Below are 17,223 nucleotides of genomic sequence, written 5' to 3' on the forward strand. Positions count from 1 at the left end.
TCAAAATCCACAAACACAGCCATGGCAAGCATACGTTAAGGATGTCAATATATCGGGAGTACAAATCATACCAAGCTTGGTTCCAACGAGAATTATTGGAACACCAGGTGCATAATGCTTTAATTCAGGAATCCACTAAAAAGAAAAGAAAACAAATGATCAGTATAAACATGACATTACAGCAACTCATACTGCATGAAGTTAATGTATCAAAGAATGATATTCAATAGTTAAACCTTCTTGGCAATGTTTTCGTAACTGGCCTTGCTTAGGAGAGAAAATGCAAGAATAAAGACATCTGCCCCGCGATAGCTCAGTGGTCTTAACCTATTGTAATCCTCCTGACCTGTTCCAAGATAATAATTTCATCGGAAAGAGGGGGAAAGCAAGCACTCAAACTCACTAACAGAATATATGTATGTATTGAGAAGCCGTTCCAAATTACCTGCAGTATCCCATAAACCTAAGTTGACGGTGCTGCCATCAACAACAACATTTGCACTGAAATTGTCGAAAACAGTCGGGACATAGTCCTGATAACATAAGAGTTGCAAAGAAATTAGTTGCCAATAAAGAAAATCAGCGTCCAAGATATCATAAACCTAACACAGTACGTTATGTCCCAATCTTGGTATTAATTATAGTGGAATAAAGCTCAATTTAACTGTTAAAGAGATCGTCTGCCTTACATTGTACGACATTAAACCCTAATCTTGAGAGAATTTATAAATGACAACAAAATTTCCATAGCAATTTCAAAGTTGTGGATAATAATATATTAGAACAAAGCTTACCAGAACACTACTCGTTTTAAAGCATTCTTCTTTCCTTTATCCTAAAATTAAAACTACATAAATATTAAACTTTCTGTTTTAATTCTTTATTTATCTGAGAAACAACTCCAAAAATCAATACTTAATAATGCGATCATGCAACAAAATTTCGGAAAAAATCAGGAAGAAATTAGAAAGGATCACCGTAGGAAAAGTATTGCTGGTGTAGGAAATCAGCAAACAGGTTTTGCCGACGGCGCCATCACCGACAGTGACACACTTTATGAACCTGGAGGCGCTCATTTTCCAACGCCGAGCGAACCAAAAATGGGAAAAAAACAAAACTACTATCCTTACACTTCTTTTGTCTTCTTTATATTTTTTCCCTCAAAATCTTTTTTTTGATCAAACCGAAAAATCAATCAATCAACTATGAGTCTGTACAGAAATGAAAATTATCTAAAGACAGCAAAAAGAAAAAAAAATTACGGGAAATGTACAACATGATGCGGTACGCGCAGATGAGAACAATTAATCATCAGGGCGTTGGATCTCACCCATCAAAATGCGGTTGCTTGAAACCTTGAAACCCAGCAAGGCAGGATCAATCTGTTTTCCCCTCAAAATCTTGAAATTCTTTTTTTCCAAGAATCACAGCTTTTCTTTCTTCCAACTAGCTTCAAGCTGTTGTAGTTCTACTTCCTGTCGTTGAAAAGAGAATGAGATCCAAATCCATAGGTTTCTTAGCTAATCTCCACGAAGTAAACCTCTACGTAGAAGGTTGATTGGAGTGGGAAATAGAGGGAAATGGAGAAGGGAAAAAGGAAACGTAGGGGAAAATGAGAGGAGAGGGGGATAAAAGAGAAATCACAAATGCGTTTCAAACATAAGCCGACCTAGCCACCCTCTCGCCAGCTAACCTTATTTAACACCTCCTTTATCTTCATTTACCACACATATCTTATTTTCTTTTTCCGAAAATATATAAAATATTCTTTTTTTTTATAGAATTTCTATGTTATAAGTATAAATACAATTAATGTATCTTTTAAATTATAACTATCATCAAGAATTAATTAATAGAATACATAAACAAAATAATAATTATTCACGAATAGTTCTGATTTAAAATTAATTATTATCATGCATAATGTTACAAAAAATTGTTAATTATAAACATTTAAATTATATATATATCATATATTGCACAATTTAAATTATAATAAGATCTAATTCTAAAATCAACCCATAGTATTTTAATATGATAAAATTTGAATATAAAATTTTAAAAATTTTATTTTAATTATTCATTTTTCTAAATTCATCGGTGGTTTAAATGAAGTTTTGTTCTCCTTATAAATATTAGGTTCAAGCAGTAAAATTATGAATATATATATCACCAAAAAACTACTCTATACTATTAAAAATTATTTATTTTCAAATGATAAATTATTTAATTTTAGGATATAAAATTAAATTTTTAAATTTTATTTGAATTTGTAACCACTTTCTAGATTGAAACAGAAAAAAAATATTTAAATTCGAATAAAGCAGTAAAGGATAGTGCACAAGAAGGCAAATGCAAGGCCGAAGACCAAAAAAAAAGTTAGACTCCAAAATTTGAATTGGACCATTGGCTGAAAAGATCCAATTTTAAATTGAGCAGGCCGCCAACTTAAAACAAATTTCAATTCACAAAATTCAGAAACTAAGTTAAATACACTTTTTTTATCTTAGGGATGACAACGGGCCGGGTATTGGTCCCGTCTCTATTCCCGTTTAAAAAATTCGTACCCTTTTCCGTTTAAAAAATCACAGGGATTTAAACGGGGATCCCCATCGGGTAATCGGAGAGAAAATCGCGGGGAAACGGATATTCCCATTTAGCATAAACGGTTATTTAAACGGGTATCGAGTCGGTTATCGGGTGGGGTATATATATTTAAATTAAATATATAAATATTATATATATTTTTTAATTTAAATTAAATTTATTAATATTATATATATATAATTATTTTTAATATTTATTGGGTCGGGTATCGGGTCGAGTAATCAGGTAATCGAGGTGGAGATTACTAATATTCGGTAGATGTCGAATTTGTAATTGAATGAAATATTGTTCCTTGTCGTTCACCTCATTAGTCGCTGCAGGCATAGGAGACCGTGTTGTTAAAAAAGGATAAATTATAGAGTTGATCACTTTTGGTTTAATTTTATAAATGTATAGTCACCCGATTTAAAAAATTTAATTCGTAGTCAATTTCATTTCGTTTTAATTAAGATGTAGTTGTTCACCCTAAACGGCCGTTAAAGGTTTAACGATTTGATGATGCGACACATTAATAAAATGGTTTAATTTTTATTTTAACCTTTAATTTTAGATAAAATTTAATTATGAGCTTTTTTGTAAATTTAAAGTAGTTTAGGGACAAATTTACAATTTACCATTTTTTTATTATGCTTATTTCTTAATTTCCCTTACACTGCACCGCATACCCCATCTCCTCGTCCTCCTCCAGCTATGGCAAAGCCGCCGTCAAACATCAACCTACTGGCCATCCGATCCGAAAGCAACCTCGGTTCACTTGCTGGTTTTCCACTGGAAACACTGCTAGAACTATCAGAGTTAAATATCCTTTTCTGAATTTGAATTGTTCTCATTTTATTTGTTTTTCTGCGGTTTCTGATTTAGATTTAAAGATGAATAGCCACAAGTAACACAAAAATATTCGATGATTTCAAATGAATTTTCTTACCATCACCCGCTGTATCATTGGTGGCATTCGCAACTTGTTTCACAAGACTCGCACCCACGTTCTTGACTGTCTTTGGATTCAATGCTCTTTGCAGAAGTTACAGCATCTTTAGTCACTTTGGAGGCACCGTAACTTTGTTCGATATCCACGTTACGCCCCTAAAGCAGATCAAAAAAGTGACGTTCAACAAAAGTTTCATCGCACTAAACTGTTTCAATCAATGATTAACCTCGAAACATCGAACGAATTTATATGAATGAAAATGGTGAATACTGAATATTGGATTTACCTTGGGACCCATGGGTACTCCAACATCATCAGCAAGCTCTTCAACACCTTTAAGCATCAAAGCTCGAGCTTCGACCCCAAATTTAATATCTTTTGCTGCACAGTTCGTATTCCTGCTCAATTTACTACCAATCTAACAAGCACCCAAAGTAGAAATCAATTAAAAATATATCAAATCGACCTTAAATTAGCAAAGGCAATAAAAAGATTGTAACTACTGGTAAATAAACTACCTGGTGTGTAGTGTTCCTAGCAATCCTGAAACCAAAGTACGAAAACAAAGAAGAGGGAACAAGTTGGTTCATTTCAAAGGGAAAAAAAACTTGATAAATGAAGCAATTGTAATGAAAGTAGTACCTTCTTCTCATCCGATGAACCGGAAGAAGTAGAATCGGGGAAATCCGGCTTGGATTCCTTGCTCGAAGAGAGCATCAAACGGCTCATGGTAGAGTCCAAATCGGTGACCTCCCTTCCCTTGGTTCTCTTTATTTATTATCATGGTAGCTGGAGGCAGGGACGGTGGCAGGGGTCAAATTATCGAACTTTTTAAGAAAAAATACAATGTGATTTATTAGGTATTTAAATTTAAAATGTAAAATTTAATTTATAATTTGTCTAATATTTAAACTTATAATGAGCTAAATTGTTATTAAATCAAAAAATTGAGAACATTATTGTAACATCCCAAAAACCGGGTTAATGACCAAAATGAAAATTTTGAAAACTTAGTGCTAAATTTTGAAAAATTTAAAAGTTAATGACTTAATTGGAATATCTTTGTGTAAGGGTTGAATAACAAAGCTTGGAAGTATAAAGGGCATTATGATCTTTTCATAAGGAAGATTTTTATCTTTACGTTTTGGGTTAAAAAACATGTGGAAATGAGAGGGAAAAAGGAAAAGAAAAGTTTAGAGAGTTGAGTGTTCAACTATCTTATTCTTCTCTTCCTGTGTCACCGTGGATAAGGTAAGTGGTCTCAAGTTAGTTATTTCTTTGTCTCAAGTTAGTTATTTCTTTCATTTTAAAGTTTCTTTTGATTCTTAGAGTGATAAGAAAGCTTAAGGGAAGCTTTAAGTGGCTTAAAACTAAAAAATGAACAAGTTATGAGTGATTAAGTAAAAGGAGTTTTTAAGTGAATTATTGAAAAAGAATGAGTAGATGGATTTTGAAGTTGAATTTTACTTGTCATGAGTTGAAATAAGAAATTCAAAGTGTTAGAAATTCAAGTGTGTATATGGGATATTGGATATTAGGATAGATTAAAGTGATCTAAGTTAATTAGAATAAAGTGTAGTTAAGCTTAAAGGAAAGGAGGTTATAGTAGAAGATTTAAGCAAGTTTGGTAAATTTTCGGGTAAGACAAATAAATTATGGGTCAGGGGTATCGGTAATGTTTATTAAGTACCGATACTTCAAAGAGAAAATGAGTGATAATTGGGGTATGGGTATCGATACTGGTTGAATGAGTATCGATACCATAAGGCAAAAATTTATAAATTGTTTAAAGAGTATCGATACCAAATGAGTAGTATCGATACTGGGGGTATCGATACCATTAAGCAAGTATCCATACCATTTTAAAATAAGGATTCCAGAATCGAAATAAGGTTTCGATACCCATGCTTGGTATCGATACCACATCTATGGAAGTATTGGTACCATACTTTGGGTACCGATACTACTCAAAGTGAAAGGAGAATTAGATACTTCATTTAGTTTAGATTATTGATGATTGGTTATAAGTTATTAGAATTAAGATATTCATATCGATTATATGTATCTTGTAGATATCGATCGAAGACAAGTCCAAGATGGTTCAAAATTATAAAAGTGTACAATAGTTGTATGTATATAAATGGACTAGTAAGGCCAGGTGAGTGCATATTAGTTAGTATATGATGTTTAATGGAAATAAGACTTGTGACAAGTCTATTTCATATATTAGAACGCATGAACTCATGAATATAAGCATGTGATTGATATGAGTATATGTGTTATATGTTATTGTACATGTGATATGATCTGTGTGAACGCATGTTATATGATTATGATATAAATCATGTAATAGGAAATATGTGAACATATGAAAAGTGAAATAAGTTAAATAATATTGACCTATGTGACTATGTGTGATATGGTATCAACTATGTGATAATAAAAGTATGTGAAAATAAGTGACGTGATTAAATGATCACAAGAGATAAGACATATGATATGAATGATATGATAAGAAACTATAAGAATATATGTCTATGTGATATGACTATGTGAATATGTGACAAACATATATGATAATGCCCATGTTATGTGTTATGAGAGCTAGGGGTATAGTTGGCATGCCAAGAATCGAGGGTTCTACGTGGTCCTTCGAGATATATATGTAATCATTTGGAACATATATGCGATTCTTCGGGACACATATTTGGTCCTTTGGAATATATATATGATCCTTAAGGAGTGGTCATTCGGGACATATATGTGGTCATTCGGGACAAATTCTATGTGCCCCTAGTGGGAATTTATACGAGCTGTGGTGACAACATATGTGCACAACCTCAATGTACTCACATATCTTTAGTTCACAGAAGAATACATGGGCTAATAAAGAGAATAAATAAATAAACTTGGTATGATTTTATGTGTGTTTCTTTGTGAAATGATATATGTGTTATATGATATACAGAAATGATAAATACAAGATCATATGATAAAAAAAATTAATGATAATGCTAAGAATGTAAATGATGATATATGTGCATATGGGTATTTGTTATATGAAAGAATATATACTTTTGTATGATATAATGGTATTAATTGTTCATGCATTGTTATAAATTAGAGTTTACATTATATGTTTTATTATGCCTCACTAAGTTGATAACTTAGTGTGTGAGTGTTTCACACGTAGGTTCCGAGAAGAGGAAAAGGGATCGAAGATAGGCAAGCCAGGTCAGCTTCTCCTTTCTAAAGATCAAATCAGAAAAGATTTGAATCATATGTATTTTGTTTTATTGAAATTAGTCGACATGTAATTAAAGATTTGGGTCAAGTAGGTTCTGATAGGTTTTGTAAAACATATGTTTTATATAATAGAAATTATTCGGTTTTATTGTAAATGTCAAATGAAATTTTTAGTTATTTTGTAAAAGCAAACAATTTGAAAAGTCAATGTGACACCTCGAATTCAGATCCGGGTCGGATACGGGTTGGGGTGTTACAGTTATATTATCATTCTTTAGTTTGGCCTTTACTTGATTAAATATTTATTATTTTTATATAAACTAAAATACTATTATATCAAAATTTATCGAACAAAAACAAAATTACAGGGACAATGGTCCCTTTGGCTCTCAAGAGAGCTGTCTCTGACTAGAGGATGAGGAGATATGGTCTACGGTGTAAGGGGAATTAAGAAGAAATGTAACATCCCAAACTATAGGTTAGTGACTAAATTGTAAAATTTTAGAATTTGATGATTAAAGTGGAAAAGTTGAATAGTTCAATGACTTATTTAATAATAATTCTTGAAGGGTTATTAGTAATTATTAAAAGAATGAGAGGGCAAAATTGTCATTTGATAGGAAATATTTTTTTTCCTATATATGAATGAATCACGTTTGGAAAGGGGGAAGTTATCTTCTTCTTCTTCATTTCTTCTTCTCCATCGTGAGCAAGAGAGCAAATGTAAGATTTCTTAATTTTTTATTATTAGCTGAATTAAAAGTTAGGTTTTGATCATTAGAAGATAACTAAGCTTAAGGAAAGCTTAAGTTATCTTATAATAAAAAGATGAAGAAGTTATAAGAAATTAAAGAAAACATGTTTTTATATGAAATTATGGAAAAGAGTTGATAAGTTGAATTTGAAGTTAAATTTGACTTGTCATCATGCTAATTAAGGAATATGAAGTGTTAGAATTGTATTTAGAACATATTGAAATTTGAGTATGATTATTGATTTACTTATGATGTAACAACCCGATTTTCAAAATAATATTTAATTGAAATTGGAGGTAAATTGTGAAAATGGGTGAAATTAAGTGACTAAAGTATAATTTATGAAAACTTGTATGCCATTTTCAAAGTAAAGGAAATTCAGGGACCAAGCCCTGAATTTCTCCTAAAAGTGTCGGCAAGTTTGTTATAACTAACGTGTTTTCTGATTTCAATCAGAAAACACAAAAGCTTTACTTCAATTTTCTTCCTCTCATACCTCCATTTTCAAGTCCGATCCAAACGCCGTCCGAATTCCGATCGTTGTTTTGAAACCACCGTTGTGTTCATCATCGAGCGAGGAACAAACCCTTCAAATTAATTGAAGCAAAACGCGGCCCAAACGTGGAATTTCCAGTCAAAGTAGCGACGGTTTTGTTAGCTCTATCGCCGAGGAAATCTTAAATTCACCGCTGATCGTTGCTCCGTTTACGACACCTCCCACACCATCGTGTTCCTTGTGCCGTTCCGAGTTCACCGGTGTCAACCTTGTCCACCGTAGACAACGGCGCGTGAGGAGGTGGTGCGTTGACCCGACCCGACCCGACCGTTGACTGTTGACCGTTGACCGTTGACTTTCTTTGACCAAAACTTAAAATGGCTTTGACCGAGCATTAAACGACCGTTAATCTTTTCCGAGTATACCTATCCTGATAGTTTTCGACGTGCCGAATCCGTTTCCGTGGTCCCTTTTGTCAAATTCGAATCCGAAGGTCTCCAAATCTACGGTCAAAGTGGTTGACTTTGACTTTGACCAAGAATTTGAATTTTCGAAAAGTCATACTTTATGTTTTTCGACGCCTTGATTCCGATTCCGCAATCCGTTTGGCCAAATTCAGACTCAAAATACCTCAAATTGATAGTCAAACCCGAAAAATGCGTATATACTTAAGAAGTTTAGATTTGAACAATTAAATTTGAGACTGATAAATATTGTTTGAAGGTACAAGAGACTCTCCGGATCGTTCGACAGCTCGACCCATCTCTTCTAGATCAGTTAAACCACGTGTGCCAGTATTCACCCGTTCGAAAACTATAGCAGAACGTGGTGAAACCAACAATCAGTAGATTTGTTATTTGAATCTATTGTCGAGGTGTGTTCCCTACTTATTATTGAACTGTTTATTAGTTTATGTGGTACACCGAATTCATTGGTTATTGTTTTATGGATGCACCAATTTAATGTGACAATTTATGGAATATGGCTGCTATCTAATTTTTGTTTTGAAATGGTATATGATTACCATGTTTTTGGATTTATGGAATTTAGGTCACGGTGCAATTGAGTTTTGGAATTGAATTACGATGGAATAGCTCTGATCAAGCTAACTGGGCCTAATGTGACTCTTGAGGGCCCCAAGATGTTCATTAGGTCGGCTTTCCTTTGCTGTGTGCTTAGGGTAAGCTATATGGACTTATTGACTTGGGCTTAAGGATACAAGCTTCAGAGCCTATCCTTAAGTCGGCTTCTTTTTGCTATGTGTATAAAGTAAGCTATATGGAAAATAATTTGGCAACTACTGATGGTGTACCAGAAAAGGGTTTAAACTATGATTTCAAAAGTTAACTCTTTTACGAATTTGTGAGATTACTGGACTATGATTTGTACCTATTGTGATTTTATGGAAATGTTGGGACACACTGAGCCTAGCTCACCTTTTGAAAATGTTTTCCCCCTTTCAGATACTGTTGGTTAGATACCTTGGTTCGAGCACTTGGAGGATCAAATATCTCTTGAAGTAAATCAGATTGTAATGTTTTGATCTAGCAAGTTGACTTATTTGGTGACATGGACCTTATTTTAAAATATCGGATTTTATAATGATAACTCTTTAGCTAATACTGCTCGGTTTATTGTGATTTTGAATTTGAAGACATGTTTTAATTAAATTATTATTTATTTGTACTATATTACGAGTTGGATTTTGATAGTATAATTTGTTTATAATTTCATATTTATAATGTGATTTTATATGATGGAATAACGGTTGCGAAAATGTCTTTAATAATCATAATGTGATCCACTAGACTTAGTCGAAACGCATAGGTCGGGTCTAGGGGGTTACATTTATTGGTATCAGAGCTTTTGGTTTTTAACCCTCGGACTGTGTATCCACATTAAAAATACGGTTTTGAAATATTTTACAAACGAGTTACTAAGGCCATGTCACAAAGTTATTAAGATTTTAACTATGTTTGAGACTCCAAGTGCTTATCTAACCCTAAGTTTTATCTTCTGTAGTAAACTTGAGATCCATCAAAATGAGTGCTAGACGTAGTCGTCGAACTAGCCGTGGACGAGGTCGAGTGGCTAGATTCGCAGATCCGATCGATGAGATACGGGTAGATCCCCACCCGATAGGTGATCATGCTCCTACGACCCCAACGGATCTGCCTCCTGCCGCTGGTATTGGCATGATACACGATAATAGGAGCGACCGATATTGAGTCAGAGTCTACCGGAGTTGCTTTGGATGAGAATTTTGGTAGACAATTTCTGCAGTTAATACAGGGAGCAGTCAGAGCTACTGGTGTTGTATCTGAGGTTCCTATTTCGCAGACTTTGATTGCCAATGGAGTTAGAACTTTTGGGGACAGATGGAGCTCCTACTGAAGCTGAGGATTGGCTCCAGGATACAGAGACGCATGGATCAGTTGGGTTTGGACTCAACTAAGAGATATCAGGGTGCTGTGCGATGTTAGATGGCAATGCCTACACTTGGTGGGAGTCAGTGACCAGTAGTGTTCCTACCGATCGTTTGACCTGGAATTTCTTTAAGGATCGCTTTCGGAGTCGTTTTCTGGGAGAGCGCTACTTAGCTCAGAGATGACAACAGTTTCAAGACCTGGTTCAGGGAGACATGTCTGTTTCTGAATATGAGATCGAGTTCCTAAAATTGCTGAAGTATGGATTCAGTATGGTACCTACGGAGAGAGATCGATATCGTAAATTTGCCCTTGGACTCAGATACGAGCTGTGTAGGCAAGTTGTAACCCATCAGGATGAGATATTTGATGTGCTGGTGGGCAGAGCCAAAGATGCGGAAGAGGTGGAGTTTTTAGCTTCTGGTAGAGAGCGTGTTGATCAAGATCGATCTAAGAAATTTTCAGGACCGATGGAGTCATCAGCACAGTCCGGAAAGAGGACTCGTACTTCAGCCCCTCAGAGAAGCAATACGTTTCAGGCCTGCAGCATCCTCACCTTTAGCTGTCAGTCGAGGCGGTTCCTCGTCGTATTATAATGGGCCCCTTTGTGAGTATTGTGGTAAACAGCACTCAGGAGAGTGTCGTAAGAAGATGGGTCTTTGCTATCAGTGTGGATCTAGTGGTCATTATCGGAGGGATTGTCCTCAGTTAGTTTCGTTTGAGCAGACCACTACCCAAACTCCTGTGCGTTCGCAGACTACAGTACAGACCCCAATTAGAGATCGTAGTCAAGGAAAGACTCGAGGATCAGCGTCTAGGACAGACAGTAGAGCCCGACCTCAGCAAAATAGAGGGCCAACAGCTTCTGAGGCTAGACAGCCAGCTTTGGTTTATGCAACTAGACGTCGTGATGACAGAGATGAGCCTGAGGTTATTGCAGGTACATTTACTATTTATTCTACCCCATACTTTGCATTATTGGACAATGGTTCCACTCACTCCTATGTATCGAGCTCAGTATCTCGAAACCTTCAGATTCCGATCGAGAACACTGAAAATACTGTTACAGTTACAAGTCCAGTAGGACAAGCGGTATTAGTGAATAAAGTATTCCGGCGTTGTCCTCTCGAGGTTCATGGAGAAATTTTTCTCGCTGATCTTATGGAGCTTCCTTTAGAGGAGTTCGATCTAATTCTTGGAATGGATTGGTTGAATAAACACAAGGTAAAGCTGGATTGCGAATACAAGCGGGCTACTCTGAAGACTTCAGATGGTCGGACTGTTGTGTTAATTGGTGAACGGCGTGGTTATCTCTCCAATATAGTTTCAGCGATGGAAATTGATCGTATGATCCGGAAGGGATATGAGACATTCATTGCTTGTATTTTTGAACACCAAGGGTGCATTGTCCACGATCGAGGAGATTCGTACAGTTAGCGAGTTTCCTGATGTTTTTCCGGAGGAGTTGCCTGGGTTACCTCCTGATAGAGAGGTAGAGTTCGAGATTGAGACTTATCCGGGATCGTCACCTATTTCTATGGCACCTTATCGTATGGCTCCAAGGGAACTTAAAGAGTTGAAAGTCCAATTGCAAGAATTATTCGATCGAGGATTTATCCGACATAGTACTTCACCATGGGGAGCTCCAGTTCTGTTCGTGAAAAAGAAGGATGGGTCGCTAAGATTATGTATTGACTATCGGAAATTGAACAAGATGACGGTCAAGAATAAATACCCACTACCCAGGATTGATGATTTATTTGATCAATTGTGAGGAGCTACTGTATTCTCTAAGATTGATCTTCGTTCGGGGTATTATCAATTGAAAGTTAAAGGATCAGATATTGCAAAAACGGCTATTCGCACTAGATATGGTCATTATGAATTCTTAGTGATGCCTTTTGGTTTGACGAACGCTCCTGCAGCTTTCATGGATTTGATGAATCGGGTGTTCCGACCATATTTGGATCAATTTGTGGTGGTTCATTGACGATATTCTGATCTATTCTCGTACTGAGGCAGAGCATGACGAGCATTTGAAGATCGTTCTGCGGACTTTGAGAGAGCATCGTCTATATGCCAAACTAAGCAAGTGTGAATTTTGGCTTCAAGAAGTGTCATTTCTGGGGCATATTATTTCTGCGCGAGGTGTTCAGGTCGATCCCAGTAAGATAGAGGCTATTATGAATTGGAAACGACCTAAGAACGTATCTGAGATCCGCAGTTTCTTGGGCTTGGCTGGTTATTATCGACGTTTTGTTGAGGGCTTCTCGATCATTGCTTCTCCTTTGACAAAGTTGTTAAGGAAGAATGTGACGTTTGACTGGGGCGAGGCACAATAGGAGAGCTTTGAGAAATTAAAGGCGGTTTTGACTCAAGCACCGGTGTTGATTCAACCAGAGTCCGGGAAGGATTTTACAGTGTATAGTGATGCTTCACACTCAGGACTTGGCTGTGTTTTAATGTAGGAAGGTAAAGTGGTGGCTTATGTATCCCGTCAGCTGCGACCTCATGAGTGTAATTATCCTACTCACGATTTGGAGTTAGCAGCAGTGATTTTTGCCTTGAAGATTTGGAGACACTATCTTTATGGAGAGAAGTGTTATATTTTCACGGATCATAAGAGCTTAAAGTATCTCATGACCCAGAAGGAGCTTAATTTGAGACAACGGCGCTGGCTAGAGCTTCTGAAGGATTATGATTGTGTGATTGATTATCACCCTGGTAAAGCTAACATTGTAGCGGATGCTTTGAGTCGAAAGACGGTATCGGAGTTGAGATCTTTAATGGCCAGGATGAATTTATATGATGATGGCACTTTGTTAGCAGAATTGCAAGTTAAACCGACCTTGGTTGATGAGATCAAGGCTAAGCAGCCCTTTAATAGCTCCTTGCTTCCCATCTTTGAGCAAGTAGAGCAGGGGACAAGCTCAGATTACGCCCTTGACCGGGATGAATTTCTATGCTTCAAAGGTCGGTATTGTGTGCCTGATGATGCTGAGTTGAGACAGACTATCCTTACTGAGGCTCATAGTAGTCCATATGCTATGCACCCCGGTGGAGATAAGATGTATCGGAATTTGAGAGAGATGTATCATTGGATCGGCATGAAGAAGGACATCTCAAATTTTGTAGTGAGGTGTTTGACTTGTCAACAAGTTAAGGCAGAACATCAACATCCATCAGGTTTGTTACAGCCTATTAAGATTCCTGAATGGAAATGGGAGCGTATTACTATGGATTTTGTTACTAGCTTGCCTATGACTCCTTCGAAAAAAGATTCAGTTTGGGTGATTGTTGACAGACTTACAAAGTCATCTCACTTCATTCCTGTGCGAGTAAATTATACTTTGGATAAGCTGGCAAGATTGTATATTTCAGAGATTGTCAGATTGCATGGTGTTCCATTGTCTATTATTTCTGATCGAGATCCGAGATTTACTTCGAGATTTTGGAAGGCGTTACATACGGCTTTGGGAACAAGATTTGATTATAGTACATCCTTTCATCCAAAAACTGATGGTCAATCTGAGAGAGTAATTCAGATTCTGGAGGATATGTTGCGGGGTTGCGTAATCGATTTTCATGGTAGTTGGGAGAACTTTTTGCCGTTGGCTGAATTTGCTTACAATAACAGTTATCAGACCAGCATTCGTATGGCACCTTATGAAGCGCTCTATGGGCGTAAATGTCGCACTCTGATCTGTTGGACTGAGTTGCGTGATAGGAAAACGTTGGGACCTGAGTTAGTGCGAGAGACGGAGGACACAGTCAGATTAATCCGTGACCGTCTGAAAGAGGCATTTGATAGGTAGAAATCTTATGCAAATCAAAGAAGGAAGGATATACAGTTTGAAGTGGGAGATCGGGTCTTTTTGAAAGTTTCACCCTGGAAGAAAGTATTGAGATTCGGGCGTAAGGGTAAATTGAGTCCAAGATTTATTGGACCATTTCGTATCTTGAAGAGGGTAGGACCTGTTGCATATCAGCTTGAGTTGCCTTCTGAGCTAAGTCGTATTCATGATGTCTTTCATGTATCAATGTTGAGGAGATACCGTCCAGATCCAGGTCACATTATTCAGGTTGAAGAAGTAGAGTAGAGACCTGATTTGTCATATGAAGAGGAGCCCATTCAGATCTTGGAGAGAGATGAACGAGTTCTTCGGAATAGACGAATTCCAATGGTCAAAGTTCAGTGGAGTAATCGAGGCCCCTCAGAAGCTACTTGGGAGACATTGGAGTCAATGGAGGCTCAGTTTCCTCAACTATTCTCATAAGGTAAATTTCGAGGACGAAATTTCTTGTAGAGGGGGAGAATTGTAACAACCCGATTTTCAAAATAATATTTAATTGAAATTGGAGGTAAATTGTGAAAATGGGTGAAATTAAGTGACTAAAGTATAATTTATGAAAACTTGTATGCCATTTTCAAAGTAAAGGAAATTCAGGGACCAAGCCCTGAATTTCTCCTAAAAGTGTCGGCAAGTTTGTTATAACTAATGTGTTTTCTGATTTCAATCAGAAAACACAAAAGCTTTACTTCAATTTTCTTCTTCTCATACCTCCATTTTCAAGTCCGATCCAAACGCCGTCCGAATTCCGATCGTTGTTTTGAAACCACCGTTGTGTTCATCATCGAGCGAGGAACAAACCCTTCAAATTAATTGAAGCGAAACGCGGCCAAACGTCGGGAATTTCCAGTCAAAGTAGCGACTGTTTTGTTAGCTCTATCGCCGAGGAAATCTTAAATTCACCGCTGATCGTTGCTCCGTTTACGACACCTCCCGCACCATCGTGTTCCTTGTGCCATTCCGAGTTCACCGGTGTCAACCTTGTCCACCGTAGACGACGGCGCGTGAGGAGGTGGTGCAGTCAAAGATTCGGCCGATTTGAAATCGAGCTCTCCGCCGTTCAAAAATTTGAACCGATCGTTGTAAGTATCTTGAAAACGCTCAAAATAATTTTTAGAAATTTTTCCGGGATTTTTAGGGCCTCAGAGGACGCCTCACGCGCCACTCGCGCCGCCGCAGGGCGAGTGGCTGCTGGAAACCGGTTTAACCGGTTTTCAACCGGTTTGACCGGTTTTCAACCGGTTTGACCGGTTTTCAACCGGTTCTGACCGGTTTGACCGGTTTCAACCGGTTCGAACCGGTTTGAACCGGTTTAACCGGTCTGAACCGGGTTGACCAGTCTGACCCGACCCGACCGTTGACCCGACTCAACCGTTGACCCGACCCGACCCGACCGTTGACCGTTGACCGTTGACTTTCTTTGACCAAAACTTAAAATGGCTTTGACCGAGCATTAAACGACCGTTAATCTTTTCCGAGTATACCTATCCTGATAGTTTTCGACGTGCCAAATCCGTTTCCGTGGTCTGTTTTGTCAAATTCGAATCCGAAGGTCTCCAAATCTACGGTCAAAGTGGTTGACTTTGTCTTTGACCAAGAATTTGAATTTTCGAAAAGTCATACTTTATGTTTTTCGACGCCTTGATTCCGATTCCGCAATCCGTTTGGCCAAATTCAGACTCGAAATACCTCAAATTGATAGTCAAACCCGAAAAATGCGTATATACTTAAGAAGTTTAGCTTTGAACAATTAAATAGGATTTGAGACTGATAAATATTATTGTTTGAAGGTACAAGAGACTCTCCGGATCGTTCGACAGCTCGACCCAGCTCTTCTAGATCAGTTAAACCACGTGTGCCAGTATTCACCCGTTCGAAAACTGTAGCAGAGCGTGGTGAAACCAACAATCAGTAGATTTGTTATTTGAATCTATTGTCGAGGTGTGTTCCCTACTTATTATTGAACTGTTTTATTGGTTTTAATATGTGGTACACCGAATTCATTGGTTATTGTTTTATGGATGCACCAATTTAATGTGACAATTTATGGAATATGGCTGCTATCTAATTTTTGTTTTGAAATGGTATATGATTACCATGTTTTTGGATTTATGGAATTTAGGTCACGGTGCAATTGAATTTTGGAATTGAATTACGATGGAATAGCTCTGATCAAGCTAACTGGGCCTAATGTGACTCTTGAGGGCCCCAAGATTTTCATTAGGTCGGCTTTCCTTTGCTGTGTGCTTAGGGTAAGCTATATAGACTTATTGACTTGGGCTTAAGGATACAAGCTTCAGAGCCTATCCTTAAGTCGGCTTTCTTTTTGCTATGTGCATAAAGTAAGCTATATGGAAAATAATTTTGGCAACTACTGATGGTGTACCAGAAAAGGGTTTAAACTATGATTTTCAAAAAGTTAAACTCTTTTACGAATTTGTGAGATTACTGGACTATGATTTGTACCTATTGTGATTTTATGGAAATGTTGGGACACACTGAGCCTAGCTCACCTTTTGAAAATGTTTTCCCCCTTTCAGATACTGTTGGTTAAATACCTTGGTTCGAGCACTTGGAGGATCAACATATCTCTTGAAGTAAATCAGATTGTAATGTTTTGATCTGGCAAGTTGACTTTATTTTGGTGACATGGACCTTATTTTAAAAATATCGGATTTTATAATGATAACTCTTTTGCTAATACTGCTCGGTTTATTGTGATTTTGAATTTGAAGACATGTTTTAAATTAAATTATTATTTATTTGTACTATATTTACGAGTTGGATTTTGATAGTATAATTTGTTTATAATTTCATGTTATTTATAATGTGATTTTATATTGATGGAATAACGGTTGCGAAAAATGTCTTTAATAATCATAATGTGATCCACTAGACTTAGTCGAAACGCATA

The 17,223-nt window shown here is 36.8% G+C and overlaps 1 protein-coding gene across 2 annotated transcripts in view; it reads right to left on the reverse strand.

Moving 5' to 3' along the window:
• LOC120145826 (rac-like GTP-binding protein 5) overlaps positions 1 to 17,223 on the reverse strand; it is a 35,002-nt gene that overhangs the window by 714 nt on the left and 17,065 nt on the right. Inside the window, exons 4-7 of one of the 2 annotated variants that reach the window (XM_039159550.1) lie at positions 978 to 1,120; positions 446 to 533; positions 237 to 346; positions 72 to 135 (exon numbers count right to left, since the gene is read on the reverse strand). In XM_039159550.1, the coding sequence (XP_039015481.1) occupies positions 72 to 135; positions 237 to 346; positions 446 to 533; positions 978 to 1,076 (361 nt within the window). In that variant the 5' untranslated portion in view covers positions 1,077 to 1,120. Of the gene's footprint in view, positions 1 to 71; positions 136 to 236; positions 347 to 445; positions 534 to 977; positions 1,649 to 17,223 lie in introns of those variants that run through there. The other variant, XM_039159551.1, reaches the window with a different exon arrangement.

This window comes from Hibiscus syriacus, unplaced genomic scaffold (assembly GCF_006381635.1).
Source record: "Hibiscus syriacus cultivar Baekdansim isolate YM2019G1 unplaced genomic scaffold, ASM638163v2 tig00110895_pilon, whole genome shotgun sequence".
NCBI classification, from domain to species: Eukaryota; Viridiplantae; Streptophyta; class Magnoliopsida; order Malvales; family Malvaceae; genus Hibiscus; species Hibiscus syriacus.